This window comes from Stigmatopora argus, chromosome 14 (genome assembly GCF_051989625.1).
Source record: "Stigmatopora argus isolate UIUO_Sarg chromosome 14, RoL_Sarg_1.0, whole genome shotgun sequence".
NCBI lineage: Eukaryota > Metazoa > Chordata > Actinopteri > Syngnathiformes > Syngnathidae > Stigmatopora > Stigmatopora argus.
In genome coordinates, this window is record NC_135400.1 from 6,720,014 (window position 1) to 6,738,363 (window position 18,350).

Genomic DNA, 18,350 nt, shown 5'->3' on the forward strand with positions numbered 1-18,350 from the left:
ACAGCAGCCTGCCCACATGCCCGTGCCACTATTTATACCGGAGGAACACAACTGCTGCTCTCGGTTCAGTTACAGTGGAGCACTTCAAACCCCAGCTGCCCAAGTCTCTGTTAATCATACCCCGCAAAGACATACACGAAGTACACTCTTCCGAAAACACACACATTATTGCTTTCCCAGCTACTACTTTCCGCCTCTGCTATTCTGCTGCAAAGGGCTTCCCGGATCCATCACAGTGATTCGTAGGCACAACGTACACGTGTGGCTCCCACAATGCCTGCCAGCAAGTTCTCACACACACACAGGTTACATCACATCTAATTCCAGCTCTGGTTATCATGCGCGTAAACATTCAATGGACGAAAACTGAGTTTCTGCATGCAAAAGAATGACTCAACCATCAAACTTTCTGACTTGTGTGGGCATTTTTGGGAACCCAAACATTTGGTGCAGTGAATATATAAGTTTGGATTGCTGGTTAGTTTACTTTAGGTTGATAACAAGTGAAGTTTGATCCATTTAGGTTTTGATTTCAGATGATAAATACAAAATAAATCCTAAGAATATAAATATTCCATATGAAAATACAGTGTTGCATTCGCATGACAACGGGAACGTAGGGAAATGCAAATAACCTTCCCAGATATATGAAGAGGTGGCTGACTGGCAACCAATTCAGGGAGCAGCAAAAATAGGATCCACCTGCCTCCTCCTTAAATGATAACTCAATGGATGATGTATAATTTGTGGCCAGCCAATCATAGAGCACAAGGAGACGGACAAACATTCACGCTCACCTAGGGGCAATTTAGAGTATTCAACCAACCTAACAATCATGTTGTTGCCATGGGGGGGGGGGGACCGAAGTACCCGGAGAAAAACCACGCAAGCCCGGGGACTCCACGCAGTAAGGACCTACCTGGGATTGAACCCTCTACCCCAGAACTGTGAGACTAATGTGCTAACCACTCAGCCCACATGGATTTTACCCGTTGAAGGCGCTACGAGAAAATGCATGGACCGCCACTGATTAAATAGAAATAGACCCCCCCCAAAAAAGATGTTTGCTTAAATGTTGAAGTTTTTAGGAAACAAATAGGCATATTATTTAAATACTCTTAAAAGTTTATTTACAATTAGTGTAAAAATATATTGTAGTTTAGTATTTGCATACTACATTCCAGTCTTCAGAGTCGGCCAGTGATGAAAATCTTGGGAAGAAAGTCTCTTTTAAATGGAAACATTTACATGAGTGTGAGTGAATAGGTACACATGTTCATGCAGCATTATCACCACTGTCTTCTATGGACATAAAAGTGTTTAGAAAGAGCCGTGGTAACCTGATCTCAGAGGGACGGCGATCTCATGTCAATCCACCACCTTGAGTTTTGTGCTCCTCCACCTGTGGCCCAAGCCGCCATTCCGGTTCACACTAAGGAGGTGAAAACATGAAACACAAACAACAAATTACGTTAAGAGAAGGTGATTGTCTGGTAAATTAGTGAACAAGAATAGTGGACAAAAACGAAAATGTTGCTGTATTGTCTGTAATATTCCATTACATCAAGATAGAGATCTTGAAAATCTAACGAGGGTCAAATTTGGTGCCAGGACCGAGCTGGTATGTCGATTTACTTGTATCTCAAATCAACCTTTCCCATAGAAATGAACTAAATACAAAATAATTCATTCCCACCCTCTGAAAAAAAACACCAAAAAACAGGATATTACAATGGAAAAACATATTTTTTGTTGGTTCTAATTCACCATCTACTAACAGAGTAACAAATAACTATCTAAATTTAACTTAAATTGGCCTCCGGTTTGAATTTGTACAGTGCAATCTCTTATTTTTTGAATTTATGACCAATTTTCCATGATGTATTCCATGATAAAACACAATAAGAACTCATCTACTTACTCTGTATTCTTATGGCGTCATTAGTTTTTAAAGAAAGCTGATGGCAACATTTCATAAATGATGTTATTTTTTTACAATTACAATAGTTATGGATATGTGTGAGTCTTGATCATTTATTTTTTAATACGCTGACCGGATTTCATCATTTAATTGGTATGCAAAATCATGTGAAAATGTACCTATCTTAGAACTGTGAGAAAAAGAAGCAAGTTAAGGTTACAATTAAATCATTGGCAGCGCTAGACATTGAATCCATTTTGACCACAAGATGAGCATTGCCAGTTTAATTAAATATGACGATCATTTTAAGAACAGCATTTCCTTTAATCCCCAGGTGAGTGAATGCATGTGAACAAATGCACACGCATACACAAAGTCATTCCACGTGTCCATCAGTGTCCCCTAGCTCTCATTCAGAAAGTGTCACCCCTTCTAGTCTCTCTTTTACACATCTTATTTCCAGCATGCTGGCCCCGGCGGACCCCTTTGCAGTTGTTAGCCTCTGCCCCCTCCGCTCTGCCACATTCTCAGCCAATGAGTGGCAAGCGCACGGCTATCAAGGCACCAATCGGGGAACTTTTTCAGCCGTATAAAACTTTTGAGAGCAGTTTGCCAAGTTGCACTTTCTGTCAGTTCGAGCTCCCGGAGGAGAGCAGCATCCCATAGAGAGCGTGAGAGAGTCAGGGGGTAGAGTCAGTGTGATCGCAAGGGGGGTGGTTGCTACTTTTCTGCTCCCAAACATCACACTTGAAGAAAGTGGTGGGTGCTTTTTCCCCCCCAAACTCTGATTGTTTGCACTTGTTTTATGATAAGATGATTTGAGTATCATTAATGTGTCCTTGTGTACCGCAGCCTCTCCACTTCAGCAGGGATGGAGAACGCACACAGCAAAGAGTCTGATGAGGTTCTGGCCAATTTTGGTGTCAGTGAGGACAAGGGCCTGTCTCCTGAGCAGTTCAAGAAGAATCTGGACAAGTATGGCTATAACGGTGAGAGCGTGGGGTGATTATGGATGGATTACATGCATTAGATCAGGGGTGTCAAACTCAGTTTGGTTTGCAGGCCACATTCATGGCACCTAGATCTCATGTAGGCCGGAGAAGTTTATTTTTGGCCCAAAAAATTAGATTATAACTTTATTTCATCCCGTATACGGGAAATTTCTTGGTTGCAGTAGCAAGACAGACATAAGACACACAAGACATTGTAGACCTAGGTAAGATAGTTAACTAAAAAGAAGTTAACTTACTGGCCGCTAGACGCTGCTGCTGGATAGGACGTCTAGCGCCATCAATGGAGCTGAAAGATGAGTATACAAAGCCAATTTAAGTGAATTGGAAGTTAATTTCGCATATATACATTTTGGATACTAATTTTCAATTGATTGTTCAGGGTTTCTGGGCTGTTTCCTGTGTGTTGGTCGCTTTCTGGTGATATTTGGCCATTTCCTGTTGGTTTTGGAGCATTTGAAGGTTCCTTGTTAACTCATTGGCTGCCATTGAGGGTGTCGTTTTGACTCCAGGGAGCGAAAGAATAAATATAACTGCGGATAAGAAATTGAGGAAAATGCAATACTGCACGCACTCACAGAATTCACCAAGAAATAGTTTTAAAGCTTTTAATTCTTTATGTCCAGTAGGAATAGGCTACAAAGTCAGGGAGAACACCCCCATTGGTCGGATCGGACCCCCTAGCGGGCTATATGTTTGACACCACTGCCGTAAACTGTGAGGATGAAAGGTTCAGAAAATGAATCAATGGCTATGAATTACAACTGTTATCAGTCATTTGCTTACCTTTATGGGGAAATATGAACATTTAAAGCCAATGAACTATATTAAATGAATGGGACAACTAGCATTGTCAGTGGCAGACTATAAGTTAAGGAAGGTTAGGTGTTATTGAAGTTATTGAAGTCACTTTACAGTGTCTTGAGTTACGATACATCGTCCAGCTGATTTGCATTGCCTTGTGAGCTCGAACTTAAGTTGCGATTGTTTTGTTTTGGCAATGAACGACCACTCATTTCGCAATAAGGACCACTTTGGCAAGTAGTGACCCATCTTTTCAAGAGTCACATTGCACAGTGTGGGCAAGATACACATTTAGACAATCAAAACAAATACTCAGTCATATATTCTTTATCCTCTGCAAGGAGCTGACATGGTTACTGTAGAGATGACCATGTACTAACTGTATTTTACTGTCCAAAATATGGCCAAGGTTGCCCCAATATTTCCATTCAATGGATGACAGAGGTGAATTATACTTTTAATTCTAACTACGTATTTATGTAATAACGCTGTGCATTTAAAAATTACAATACAATAAACATTATTTTAATGTCATTTGACTTATGAGTGGTATGAGGCCATGAAATGAATTAAGCTCGTATCTCCATCATGACCAGGTTCCCACATTATAACTGTTGTTATTACAAGTGAGAGCATCTTCACGTTGCCTATTACTTGAAAACTGATTATGAATCGGGAATAGTGCATTCAATGTGTCAGGTAGTAAATCAAGGCTAAAATTTGTTCTAATCTCTCATTTCTCACCCACAGAGCTTCCAGCAGAGGAGGGTGAGTCTGGGTTCTGTTAACCAGCTTTAACCACGCGATATTCTTATTCGCACTCTACCCACGCTTGCAAGCTAGCCATTTATTTCACACCTGCTATTTGGCTTTTTGATCTGCGCTGCTGCTTGGAAGGTTCATTGTTGGGATGTTTTTATAAACCTTTGCTAACAGATGAGTTAACTAGTACATTGTTGAAGAAGTACTAATATACACGGGGATTGAATGACAACCAATGAATGTTGAGACAAGGAGAATACAGAATTCCAATGTTTTTGGAGAACACTGTGACAGTCAATTGTGGTTGGTTTCATTGAAAGACATTCTATATAACAAATATAAATGTATTATGGTATTCAGCGGAATATGAATAGTAAAATTAGATTAGATTAAATAATTTTATTCATCCCGTATTTGGGAAAGTCACAGTAGCAAGAAGGTGAGAATACAGACACAGGAAAATACATTTTAGACATAAATAAATAGGTAATAAATAAGTTAATAAATAAATAAATAAGCGTGTTGCTGATATATATATATATATATATATATATATATATACACATATACATACATATATATAAATATACATATATATATATACATACATACACATAGATGCACATGTGTACATATGGTTGGTCTTAACATTCAGCCATTTCTTTTGTTAAAGTGGTGTTGTTTTTTTGTTAAATGTTTCTCTTTAAAATACCAAACTTTTGTTGATTTTTTTTAAATCATATTTTCCGCCTGACTGGTTTAATTTTTGCTAAATACTTCCAAATGCTGGTAGCATTTAAATTGCATATTCCATAGCCTGCTTAAATACGTCTCATGATGTTAGTGCATGTCGTATTATACAAACATTTGCGGTTTTTGCATTAGTGGATGTAACATTTTGCAGTATATTAAACCTTAAGTATGCATGCGATGTCATTTTTTGAATTAGACAGGTGCGAGGCAAAATAATAGATAACTGTGTGCATTTCTTGTAGGTAAGAGTATCTGGGATTTGGTAGTAGAACAGTTTGAGGACCTCTTGGTCAGAATTTTACTGCTGGCCGCCTGCATCTCCTTTGTGAGTACCTTCATTTTCACTCCATGATAATGAATATTATGCTTTTCAACCAGTTGAATGGGTTGAACTGTTTGTATTATTATTGTATTTTATCCAACTTTATTGTAGTGCACTTTGTATAAACCTCAAATTATGATTTATGTATTTTAACTCTTACAGAGCAGTCATTGCATTCATTGGCTGCCACTGATTTCCAATTGATTTTGATGGGTATGGGGGCACTGAAACATGTGAGCATTCACAGCCAGTCTTGCCGCTTTAAATGAATTGACATGCCATTAATGGTTAAAAGTTAAATGGATGTAAAAACAAAAAAAAACAAATCAACCTTAGATCATAATCAGTGTTTATTCATGTTTTTATTTATTGTAATTTCTTTCATGTAGATTTTTTAACATTATATCAATGTGTAATTGTAATTATAAAATATAACTGCTAATATTTGTGTGCGTGTATTTTTAATGACAAAAAATATTCGCTTGCACTTTTAAGGGTTAAAGGTCCTAAGTGTCAAAAGAAATCAGTTAGATTAGACAAGGGCGGCCAAGTCCGGTCCTTGGAAGTCCCGTCCAGTCTGTTTTCCATATCTCCCTCCTCTAGCACACCTGAATCAAATGATCAACTAATCAGCAAGCTGTCCAGAAGCTTCCTACCAATCCCGATTATTTGATTCAGGTGTGTTGATGGAGGGAGGCATGGAAAACAGACTGGATAGGGGCTCTCGAGGACCGGACTTGGCAACCCCTGGATTAGGATATTAATGCTGTAAACAAAGAATGGAAAATGTTAGTGTCATTGGACATTTTCAAATGTTTAGAATTAGTTTGAAATTCTTCTACAAATGCCCTTTGTCGTTAAAACACACTTTCTTTTCTTCCTTGAAATGCACTATCGGTGAAAAAAGAATGTCCCAAACAAAATTGTTTTGATCATACCATTAGAAAACTTAAACTAAAATTCACAAGTCTTTTTAGCATGAGGCGGCCTAGTAGTTAGCGTGTCGGCCTCACAGCTCTGGGGTCCTGGGTTCAAATCCAGGTCATCTGTGTGGAGTTTGCATGTTCTCCCCAGGCCTACCTGGGTTTCCTCCGGGTACTCCGCTTTCCTCCCGCATTCTAAAAACATGCATGGTAGGCTGATTGGACACTCTAAATTGCCTCTGAGTATGGGTGTGAGTGTGCATGGTTGCCCTTTGTCTCCTTGTGCCTTGCGATTGGCTGGCCACCAATTCAGGCAGCTAGGATAGGCTCCAGCACCCTCCACGACCCTAATGAGGATAAAGCGGTTCAGAAAATGAGATTAAATTTTAGCATGAACACATTAAGTGTTGGAAGTATGCAGATAAGTAGGTAATTGCCAAAATATTCCAATTTTATCATCTGAATTTGACATTTCCGAGCTTGGAAAACAGCTTATCCCTTGAACGTAGTATTCAATTGCCATACATTTCATAGCCCCTCGGTTATAATGTTATAAATCCTCCTTTCACCGATGTTATTCTCTCCTAAACAGTTCAACAGGGGGAAGCTGCACATATTGTCTTAATCTCCCATCACCTCTAGCTGGCTTACACAGCTGTCACAATGGCCTTAGAAGGCCTGATAGCACGTATGTGTATGCATGCGTGTGAGAAAGAGAAAGGCGGGTAGAAAAAGAGCACACCCGCACGTGGCCGGAGCTTTATTTTAAGAAATTCTCCAGCCAGGAAGAGAAACTGTATCTTTTAGCCAAAGGTCGGGGATAGAAGGAACGAGGGACGGCTTGAGACCCGGGAGCGAGCTAGGGATTGGGTTGCACAACACCATTGTTTGTTACGATGGCAAGCGGGAGAAATAGATTCAGAGTCGTGTAAGGTTTCCAAAAGAGAGAACAGTAAATACTGGGAATACACGACCCCCCCTTGCCTCCACAATGTGCTGACAGGCTTGAAATTTTCGGAAGATTTATTGTCTTTAATGGTAGGCGGCGAGAAAATAAAATGTGAGCCTCCACAATACGCTAAAGGTGACCTAATAAAAACGGGGTTGTCGACGATTATAAAATGGCAAGTTGGTTTCTATCAAAATGACTCTTTTTGGCTACACCTTTGCTCCACTGGCTTGCAACTAATCTGTGTCAATGTCAACATGACAGTATCCCAAAACACAATCTTGTGTAGTAACACGGAGCTGTCACGCGCAGAAGCTCACACGTGTTGAACCGTCATTGGTGAGGACCAACACGTGGAATGAGGAGGTTCCACGTAAAGGGGCATAACGTCAAAAAAGTAGATGTGCATGGAAAATAATCTCTCTCTTGCTCTGTGTCAGGTACTGGCTTGGTTCGAGGAAGGTGAAGAAACAGTCACGGCTTTCGTCGAGCCTTTCGTCATCCTCCTCATCCTCATCGCCAATGCCATTGTTGGCGTGTGGCAGGTCAGTGACCCACACAAACACGCAGAGGAACAGTCGTAGTCTCAAGGACACATACCTGCCCCCCCGAAGGCTGTCTTTTACACCCACCTAAATAGACTCGTATTCTTAGAAACACTCACACGTAATAAATTATAAGAGCAGTGTGCTCAGGTCGGAGTCCTTTTGTCCTTTACGGCGTGCTCAAGCACGAATTATGAGGGTTTTTTTTACCCTTACAGGACAAACATTTAAGTCATTGAATGCCATTGATGCTGCTAGACATCCAATCCATTTCATGGGGAGGGGCGATTGAACCTGTTTCTGCCAGTTAGATGGGCTGAAATGTTTGTTTTATAATTGTATTTCGTATGGAATTTACCAATTTCATGCACAAAATATGACTTTTTCAAAGGGCACTTTCATTTTTGGCTGCCATTGGTGCTGCTAGACGTCCAATCCATTTTAACTAGAAGGGGAAAATGGATGCTTGTTCATTGGCCCCACCTTGTCAAAATGGTTTGGACGTCCTGCACCGTCAATGGCACTGAAAGATGATCTTACACCGCTAGCCATCCAGGTTTAAACGAATTAAACGTCTATGAGTGTCATTAGCATGAAATGGGTTATGAATGGACGATAAATCCATTAGGGTGTTCAATAGGGCCGTAATCTGAGTGTATTTATGTTTTTATAGATTTTCCGTTCATTCATTTTCTGAACTGCTTATCCTCACAAGGGGTGCTGGAGCCTATCCCAGTCAACTTTGGGCAGCAGGCAGGGTACACCCTGAATTAGTGGCCAGCCAATCGCAGGTCACATAGAGACAAACAGCCATACACACTCATACCTAGGGGCAATTTAGAGTGTCCAACCACCCTACCATGCATGTTTTTGAAATGTGGGAGGAAACCGGAGTACCCGGAGAAAACCCACGCAGGCCGGGAGAGAACATGCAAACTCCACACACGTTTGTGTCCCGTGATTGGCCCGGCAACCAATTCGGGGTCTCCCCGCCTTTTCCCCATGGTTTGCTGGTATAGGCTCCAGCACCCCCCACGACCCTTGTGAGTATAAGCAATATAGAAGATGAAGGAACATACTGTATATAATATTACCGTATTTTCACGACTATAAGGCGCATTATAAGGTGCACCCTCAATGAATAACATATTTAAAAAAACATTTCCATATATAAAGCACACTGGATTATAAGGCGCCCTGTCTATTTTGGAGAAAATTTAAGACTTTTAAGTGTGCCTTATAGTCGTGAAAATACGGTACATAGTTTTGAGAAAAGTAGAAAATTCAGTTATTCTACGTACATTAAATTCAAAATTGAATTTATGAAAAATGTTGATTTTAAAATGATAACAATACCTTTTGTTTCAACATAGTTGCTAAATAAACCAATATACTAAACCAACACACTCAGTTATTGATTTGTTTTTGCACTATCACTGACTTTTAAGTGCGCCTTATAGTCGTGAAAATTCGGTAATTGCAATTTTTTTTAATGATGGAAAATTGTAAATTGCCCCACAAAGGACTAAACAACTGTCCCTGAAAGGGTTGAAGTTTATGTTCCGCCAGAATGAGGGGCGTGACATCAGCAAAGCTGTAAAGGGGTGAAAGGTTAAGCCAAGCTAGTGAAGGTACAGAGGGGTGACAAGCCGACTTGTCTTGAAGACCATAGTACGTGCGTAAAAATCTAGCATGATCACATTACCGTCCATGTTTGAATGCAGTGTTTGACGGAGGAATGGAGGGCATTGATACCGTGGCAGTCATTTGGAAACTATGCACAAGGATTCACACATGGGGGGGGTTTGAGAATGGAGCGGGAGAGGGCTTTACACTTTGAGGCTTCGGGGGGGGCAGTAGGGCTCATGTTAATGTAACGGCGCTGTGAAAAAGAATTTCATCTGGAAAGGTTATGCTGCATTTTTAGATTCATCCTGAAATTCTACACAAACATTTGGATACAGTTTATCATTATGACAATGACAAAGTTTTGTGTTTTCATAGGAGCGAAATGCAGAAAGTGCCATTGAGGCTCTGAAGGAATATGAGCCGGAGATGGGTAAGGTTTACCGGGCAGATAGGAAGAGTGTGCAGAGGATCAAGGCCAGGGAGATTGTTCCTGGTGATGTGGTGGAGGTCTCTGGTATGTTCCCTATACCAAAGAGTTTTGTATTATTCCATATTGATCATAAATGATAGTGACGTTTATTTCAAGCACTCAAGTATACATTAGTATTTTTCAATTTTCTTATTTATACTCGAAAGGCAGTGGGAGTGGGAATCTCATTGTTAAGAATTATTATTATTACCCCTTTAAGCACACATAAAAGAAGAAACAAAGACAAAAAAGCAAGCAGACGAAATAAAATAAACCTAATCAATTTATAGCTGGCTCATCATAGCCATTTTTTATAACCATTGTATACCAATAACAACACATATTATCATTGGGTAATTTATCATTTTACTGTGACCAGTCCATATTTTTGTACAAAGATTTCAATTTGTGGATGTTTTTAGAGTGCTTGCAATAAATATGCAAATTATTCCAAATTTTCACTCCACATACAGAACAGTTTGTGAGTTGTTTGAAATCTGGGTGATAGAAATTTTCCACACCCTCACAGATCATGCTTACACTTGTGTATTTTGCATATTGCATGGAAATAGTTTATTATATGCTTGAAATAATATTATAGGTGTCTGATATTCAACAAAATGTTTTTTTTCCTGGATGAAACTGGCAACCTAATGTGTCATCAGACAAACACAATCATGTCTGTGTGTTGTAGTTGGTGATAAAGTACCGGCAGATATCAGGATCATCTCCATTAAATCTACTACTCTTCGTGTGGACCAGTCCATTCTAACTGGTAGGTGATGAGTTGTGTTACATATAGGAAATCATTATAATAGAACTGTAACTTACTGATTCTGTTATCTCTCAGGTGAATCTGTCAGTGTGATCAAGCACACCGATGCTGTGCCGGACCCCCGAGCCGTTAACCAGGATAAGAAGAACATGTTGTTTTCTGTAAGGGTCTTCTTCCGCTTAGCCCGGGCATTAGCAACCCACGTCTTTAGAGCCTAGAATTACCCTAGTGGCTCCCTGCATCTTTTTTTTGTTTGTTTTTGAAAATGGAGCAAGGTTGGAGAGAGGAAAAATAGATTTTGTGTTAACATGGAGGAGATCCTAGGAGGACAAATGCCACACAAACATTCTCAACATTTTCAATTCATTCATTCATTTTCTGAACCACCTATCATCACAAGGGTGGCGGGGGTACTGGAGCCTATCCCAGCAAACGACGAGGAAGGGGTACACTGAATTGATGGCCAGCCAATCGCAAGCCACAAGGAGACGGGGACAACCATTAACGCTCACACTTATAGCTAGGGGCAATTTAGAGTGTTCAACCAGCCTACTATGTGTGTTTTTGGGATGTGGGAGGAAACCGGAGTACCTGGAGAAAACCCACCCAAGCCCAGAGAGAACATGCAAACTCCATACAGTGGGAACCGATCTGGGATCGAACCCACGAGCTGTGAGGCCAATGAACTAACCACTTGACCACGAAAGCACATAACGTTTTCCAATGCTGTAGAAATGTTTAGAATAAATATTAAATCTCAACATTTCTATCAACAAAGATTTGCGTCATAGCATCCCACATGTTTCTATCAGCTGGGTGGCTGTTGTAAACAAATGCCTGTGTGATGGGTCATGGATCTCAAAGGGAAAAAGAGAAAAAGGCATATTTGGGGGTTTTTTGTCCAAAAGGGAAATTTCAACATTTTGGATTGCGGACCCCTGGTCTAGCCTTATCATAGTCACAGGTGAGTGGGAGCCTGTCACGGGTGACACCGGAAGAAAGACAGGACACATTTTGCATTGGCAAAAATTAGCGCATTTCCAACCCTTACAGTTTGGTGGGAATCAGTTTTGTTTTTGCTTTCTAGTGTCCTATTTACTGTTCGGCAAAGCCCACTGTTAGAGAGCTAATTTAATTGGTGATTAAACTTTTACCCAGGGCACCAACATCGCCGCTGGAAAAGCCACTGGCGTCGCTGTGGCAACTGGTGTTTCCACTGAAATTGGGAAGATCCGCGACCAAATGGCCGCCACTGAACAGGAGAAGACTCCCCTGCAGCAAAAACTGGATGAGTTTGGGGAGCAGCTCTCCAAGGTATGAGTCCCAAACACGACTATAAAACAATCGATAAACATTGCCACGTCCGACCCGTTTCCTCTGCCTTCTTCAGGTTATCTCCCTCATCTGTGTAGCTGTGTGGATCATCAACATTGGGCATTTTAATGACCCAGTCCATGGTGGGTCCTGGTTCCGTGGAGCGATCTACTATTTCAAGATTGCTGTGGCTTTGGCTGTGGCTGCCATCCCAGAAGGTAAACCCCGGGAATTTAATTGGCTTGCCCGCGAAGATTATCATTTCTAAAATTCAACCTGAGCAGCTTGTGCATAGGATATCTAAACTGGTGACCTATTAAATACTAAAATGTGATGTGACAGATGTAATACAATACAATGCAACTATGACCAATGTGCGCTTCCCGCCCCGACTGTGCCAGGTTTGCCAGCCGTCATTACCACATGCCTGGCTCTGGGAACGCGCCGCATGGCCAAGAAGAATGCCATTGTCAGAAGCCTGCCCTCTGTGGAGACGCTGGGATGCACCTCAGTCATTTGCTCGGACAAAACTGGTACCCTCACCACCAATCAGATGTGTGTGACCAAGGTACGTGAAAACACAAGCTTAAAACGTCTCATAGAGAAATATTCACTTCTGAAGAGTTCATGTAAAAACTCTTTCCTCACAGATGTTCATCGTTGATAAAGTGGATGACGACAATGTCAGTCTTGGTCAATTTGACATCTCTGGCTCAAAGTACACCCCTGAGGGAGAAGTGTAAGTATATAAACTAATTCCCACAGGCAAAAATGTGAATTTAATGAATACTAGAATGAAACGAAATTTGTTTAATCCCTTCAGTACAAGAAGGGGCATGAGTGTAAAATGCGGCCAGTATGATGGACTGGTTGAGGTGGCCACCATCTGCGCTCTTTGTAATGACTCCTCGCTCGACTACAACGAGGTTAGGAGAGGGCCAAATAGAAGGCGGACCACAATTTTACAACCCGAAAAAATCAAATCAAAAATAATATTTCTTCTTTGCAGTCAAAAGGGATTTATGAGAAAGTAGGTGAAGCCACAGAAACAGCTTTGTCATGCTTGGTGGAGAAGATGAACGTGTTCAACACTGAAGTGCGTGGCTTGTCCAAGGTGGAACGAGCCAATGCTTGCTGCAGCGTAAGTCCACAAAAAAATCTCTAAATCATTTAAATCAGAAGGGATTTTGATTGAACTTCTACTTTGCCTTTTTCTGCGACAGGTCATTAAGCAGCTGATGAAGAAGGAGTTCACACTGGAGTTCTCCAGAGACAGGAAGTCCATGTCAGTCTACTGTTCTCCAGCAAAGTCTGGAAGAGGCCCAGTAGGAAACAAGATGTTTGTCAAAGTAAGCGACATCAAAACGATACATCTTGCATCCTGAAAGTTGATTGAGTCAGAGTACTGTATACATATCTCAGAGATAAAAACAAAAATGAAGGTATATGTTAAATATCTTACCAGGGTGCCCCAGAGGGTGTGATTGAGCGGTGTTCATACGTCCGTGTGGGTACCACTCGACTGCCCTTGACCGGGCCGGTCAAAGAACACATTATGTCAGTGATCAAGGAGTGGGGAACAGGGCGCGACACCCTCCGCTGTTTGGCTCTGGCCACCTGTGACTCTCCTCTAAGGAAGGAAGAGATGAACCTGGAAGACGCCACTAGGTTTGCAGACTATGAGGTCAGTGTTCATTTAAGGGGTATTGCACCTGTATGCAGTGGTACCTCTACTTACGAAATTAATTGGTTCCACAACTTGTTTCGTAACTTGGATTTTTCGTAAATAGAGCAGCATTTTACATGAGCTAGCGCAATTCGTTCCACAATCTATAACATTAGTCACTACTATAAACACTTTAAAAATGATAAAAATATAGTATACAGTAGGGTCACGGGGCCTGAAGTCATTTGGATAGGCTACAGCACCTCCGCGACCCTAGTGAGGATAAAGCGGTTCCGAAAATGAATGAATGAAAAAATGTTTTACAATTGATTTTTGAATATTCTTTGACAGCAGTGAATGAATTTATGTCTATAAAAAATGGTGACAGTGGGACTTTAAGGTGTACAATACACATTTTCAGCATTAAGCTACTCTGAGAAAAACACGTCCCAATGACAGTCCATTGGAATTGATTCATTATTACAGTTACACCAACAGAGCACTTCAATATAGCACTTAAACTTTGTCTTTTTGTCACCAGACCGACTTGACCTTTGTAGGCTGTGTTGGTATGCTTGACCCTCCCCGTAAGGAAGTCATGAGCTCCATAGAGCTGTGCAGAGCTGCTGGCATTCGTGTCATTATGATCACTGGTCAGTTGTCATCAGGCTCTCTCTTAACTTGAGGGAAAAATTGCCAATTGTTCTGCTTTCATCTCCCCAGGTGACAACAAGGGCACAGCAGTGGCAATCTGTCGCCGTATCGGCATCTTCTCGGAGGATGAGGACGTCACCGGCAAGGCCTACACCGGTCGTGAGTTTGATGACCTGTCTTCTTATGACCAGAAGAACGCAGTCCGTAAGGCTTGTTGCTTTGCCAGGGTGGAACCGTCTCACAAATCGAAAATTGTTGAGTTCCTCCAAGGCTTTGACGAAATCACCGCCATGGTGAGTCAAACTTATGTTCAACTAAAAACGTCCTTCTAAATGAGTAAGAGAACGTCCTCCCTTTTACCTCAACTTTCTCCATCTTCAACACAGACTGGCGATGGAGTGAATGATGCCCCTGCCTTGAAGAAGGCAGAGATTGGCATCGCCATGGGCTCTGGCACTGCAGTTGCCAAGTCAGCCTCTGAGATGGTCCTGGCTGATGACAACTTTTCTTCCATTGTATCTGCTGTCGAGGAGGGTAGAGCTATTTACAACAACATGAAACAATTCATCCGCTACCTTATCTCTTCCAACGTGGGGGAGGTTGTCTGGTAAGTAATTGACGGTCTGACAAATGAACCCCAAATATTCATGTTAAAAGTAACCAAAGAAACAGCAGGTTAATTTAAGTTGAAGCAAAGCAGTAACCTGATTCAAGGACCTTAAGAAAGAAGTCCTTAAGCACAATTCCTTATAGCAAAAATATAGCATACAACATTCTGGACACAAATCCATCCAAAAAAGTGTGATTAAATATTTAATAATGAAATTACATCCCAATTAGTGTTCCTTCCTCAGCTGACTCACGAAAAAAATCTATCGGTAGATGATGTCACAACCAGAATGAGCTGTTTGTTAGCATTCGCTAATTGGTTATTTTGAGTTGTAAAAAAAGCTTATATAGATATATATTCCTAATGGATTCATTTTCTTTTTTCACATGGTTACTATTTCATAGCACCTAGACATAATAGAAAAAACTGAAACTAATGATTTCCCATATTTTTTCAGTATCTTTCTGACTGCAGCATTGGGCCTGCCAGAGGCTCTGATCCCAGTCCAACTACTGTGGGTCAACCTTGTGACAGATGGGCTTCCTGCCACAGCTTTGGGCTTCAACCCTCCAGACCTGGACATCATGGGAAAAGCCCCTCGATCCCCTAAAGAGCCCCTGATCTCTGGTTGGCTCTTCTTCAGATATATGGCCATCGGCGGTATGAAATAGTTCCTCTCCATTCCTTTGCATGATTGCGTTTCAAGCTTTCATCACAAACGTGTGTGTATATTTAACACGTCTAATGTTTTGCAGGCTATGTTGGCGCTGCAACCGTTGCCGCAGCTGCCTGGTGGTTCTTGTATTGTGAGGACGGCCCGTTGGTGTCTTTCCATCAGTTGGTTAGTATTTAATTACTCGTAGATAATAGTGAATTGTCTACTAAACAGCATTTTGGTGATTAATTTTTGTCTCCTTTTTCTTTAGTCACACTTCATGCAATGCAGTGACGACAATGAGGACTTTGAAGGGATCCACTGTCATGTGTTTGAGGCTTCTCCTCCAATGACCATGGCTCTGTCTGTGCTGGTCACAATTGAAATGTGCAATGCTCTAAACAGGTGCAATATTTGAAACTCTGACTACAGTAGAACAATTGGCATATTGCAAAGTCTTCCCACACAGTATTTGAGATTTGCCAACCTAGTGGCACAAGAATAGTTACATGAAATAACTCTGTATTTTCTGCAGAACCCTTGGCTTATTTTCACTTTCTATCCACAGTTTGTCTGAGAACCAGTCCCTGGTGCGCATGCCCCCTTGGAGCAACATCTGGCTGGTGGCTGCCATGACCCTATCCATGTCTCTTCACTTTATGATCATCTATGTGGACCCTCTGCCCGTGAGTCAGACCTCCTGCTCCAGTGGCCTTCTCACTTTTTTTGACCTTGTTTATTTATTCATAGAGTGAATGAATATATATAAGTATTATGTGAGCTGCCATTTAGCTTAACTCGGGTCTTCGAGGTCTCATATATTGAGATCATAATCGTACTTGGCACAAAACTCTGAGTTTCATGACCAGTGGATATATTGCTTTGAATAATTAGTATGTGCACTCTTTATGGTTTAGATGAGTAAACATACTGTTATGTCTACTGTAGATGATCTTCAAGCTTACGCACTTGAGTGTGGACCAGTGGTTTGTGGTATTGAAGCTTTCCTTCCCAGTCATTCTAATAGATGAGGTCCTCAAGTTTGTGGCTCGTACATATCTGGAAGGTAGGTCCATTTTATTTATTTCTTTAAAAAAAAAAATATTATTCTCTTCAATTACAGCATTATGGCATCGACAGTGAAATACAGCCATTTCATTTGATCATCTTTTATTGCCATTGACAGCTAAATGTCCAATCCAAATGGACTCTCTGTCAAAATGAATTAATTAAATGCCTAGCATTGTCAATGGTTGCCCATGAATTCATATTTTACATTTTAAAAAATTGTAAGAAATCATTTTGAAAGGCAATGTTTGCTGAATGTAAAGAGTGATTGATTTGTGCGTTTTAACAGTTATTTTGCTTTTTCATAAATTGAATAGAAAGTATCAAATGATGCTACCACCCAATAATGAACTAAAATGAATTATTCATTCCTATGATAATACATGTATCTAATTTTCTCCTCTTTGGATGTCCTCTCTTTTGAACTGTTCCCTTCTTACAATTCAGTCTAAACATGCCCCCTTCCTCCATACCCCTGTAACAACACAAGGTATCACACTTTGACCCATGGTTGTAGCATTTTTACCATTCTGCATGTCTACAAAGAATGATTAGCGTTATAGTCCTTGTTTTTGCAATATTCAACGGCCAGCATTGTGAGGTTGTCACTTACAGCATAATAACAAAATGTTAAGGTATTCCGTACTTAACAATACAAATTTATATTGCCATTTAGAAAAAAATATTTTGTATAATGGTTATGACCCTCTGATTCGCTAGTGGAATAAATAGCACAGCGGCACAGCAACTGTGTTATTAAAATACATATTAATGGCACTCTGTTAACAAATGCTTGTCATTTTGATTTTGATGAATTGACGTTCTCATTAACAGTCTGGCATATCTGTCATCAAAAGGAATTAATGAGGACTGTGGTGTGACTATAACGTTGCATTTAGTGTCATTGAGAGCTTGATATTGCATAGTTGATTTTATTTAAAGGTTACATTTTCTAAATAAAAGGTACGATTTGAATTTTTTTTAGGGGTGTTTGAGAATTATTTCTGATTTATTTTCTGGTATTTATACACAGGCATCTTCTTGGTTAAGAGGTTTTACTAAATGCTCCTTTCTAATTGTTTTTATTGCACACATAACGTGACTAAGGCAAATGTTCTTGCATGACAATAACAACCTCGGATTGTGCCCAATAAAGTTTTATTGCATTGAACGGTGCTGTTTTGTATTATTTTCAATGACAAATATCTTTGTCTGCCGATACAGGGAGCGTCTAAAGACAAAGTGCAACAAGGTTGAGCTGATTAAAAGAGAGGTGTGGACAAAAGAGGCTGAGCACTCCCACCGAAAGAGAGCGAGAGAGCACATGCCAGCAGTCACTTGACATGATCTGATAGACCAGAACATGTAAAAGCCATCTGAAAATACACTAAACTGCAAAATATTTTTTTTCTGTGTATGTATTGACAGTAATATATAGGTCGGAGTTAATTATTATAATTATACAGTGTTCTATTCTTAAAGAATAAAGATATTTAAAAAGGAATGGATTTTTGTTTTGTT

General features: G+C 40.5%; 1 protein-coding gene across 3 annotated transcripts; it reads left to right on the forward strand.

Moving 5' to 3' along the window:
* Positions 1–2,552: 2,552 nt before the first annotated feature.
* atp2a1 (ATPase sarcoplasmic/endoplasmic reticulum Ca2+ transporting 1) lies at positions 2,553–18,333 on the forward strand. 3 transcript variants are annotated; one of them, XM_077618957.1, is made up of 26 exons: positions 2,553–2,680; positions 2,774–2,910; positions 4,486–4,503; positions 5,493–5,575; positions 7,885–7,989; positions 9,994–10,132; positions 10,782–10,862; positions 10,938–11,023; positions 12,021–12,176; positions 12,253–12,394; positions 12,578–12,744; positions 12,827–12,915; positions 13,000–13,102; positions 13,186–13,317; positions 13,400–13,525; positions 13,642–13,860; positions 14,384–14,495; positions 14,566–14,789; positions 14,883–15,103; positions 15,564–15,766; positions 15,862–15,947; positions 16,033–16,166; positions 16,330–16,447; positions 16,710–16,827; positions 17,277–17,319; positions 18,054–18,333. In XM_077618957.1, exons 2-25 carry the CDS (start codon positions 2,793–2,795, stop codon positions 17,279–17,281), a joined length of 2,985 nt encoding a protein of 994 aa, XP_077475083.1. In that variant the 5' UTR covers positions 2,553–2,680; positions 2,774–2,792; the 3' UTR covers positions 17,282–17,319; positions 18,054–18,333. The 3 variants fall into 3 exon arrangements, with proteins under 3 accessions (XP_077475083.1, XP_077475081.1, XP_077475082.1); XM_077618955.1 differs by lacking the exon at positions 17,277–17,319; XM_077618956.1 differs by lacking the exon at positions 17,277–17,319 and having other exon boundaries at positions 2,661–2,680; positions 2,788–2,910.
* The last annotated feature ends 17 nt before the right edge of the window (positions 18,334–18,350 follow it).

Excerpts from the sequence above, each read along its gene's own strand:
- atp2a1 (XM_077618955.1), top strand. The coding sequence starts at position 2,793 with ATGGAGAACGCACACAGCAAAGAGTCTGATGAGGTTCTGGCCAATTTT. Across the intron at positions 12,395-12,577 it reads TGTGGCTGCCATCCCAGAAG|GTTTGCCAGCCGTCATTACC; the intron begins GTAAACCCCGGG and ends CGACTGTGCCAG. Across the intron at positions 15,767-15,861 it reads CAGATATATGGCCATCGGCG|GCTATGTTGGCGCTGCAACC; the intron begins GTATGAAATAGT and ends AATGTTTTGCAG.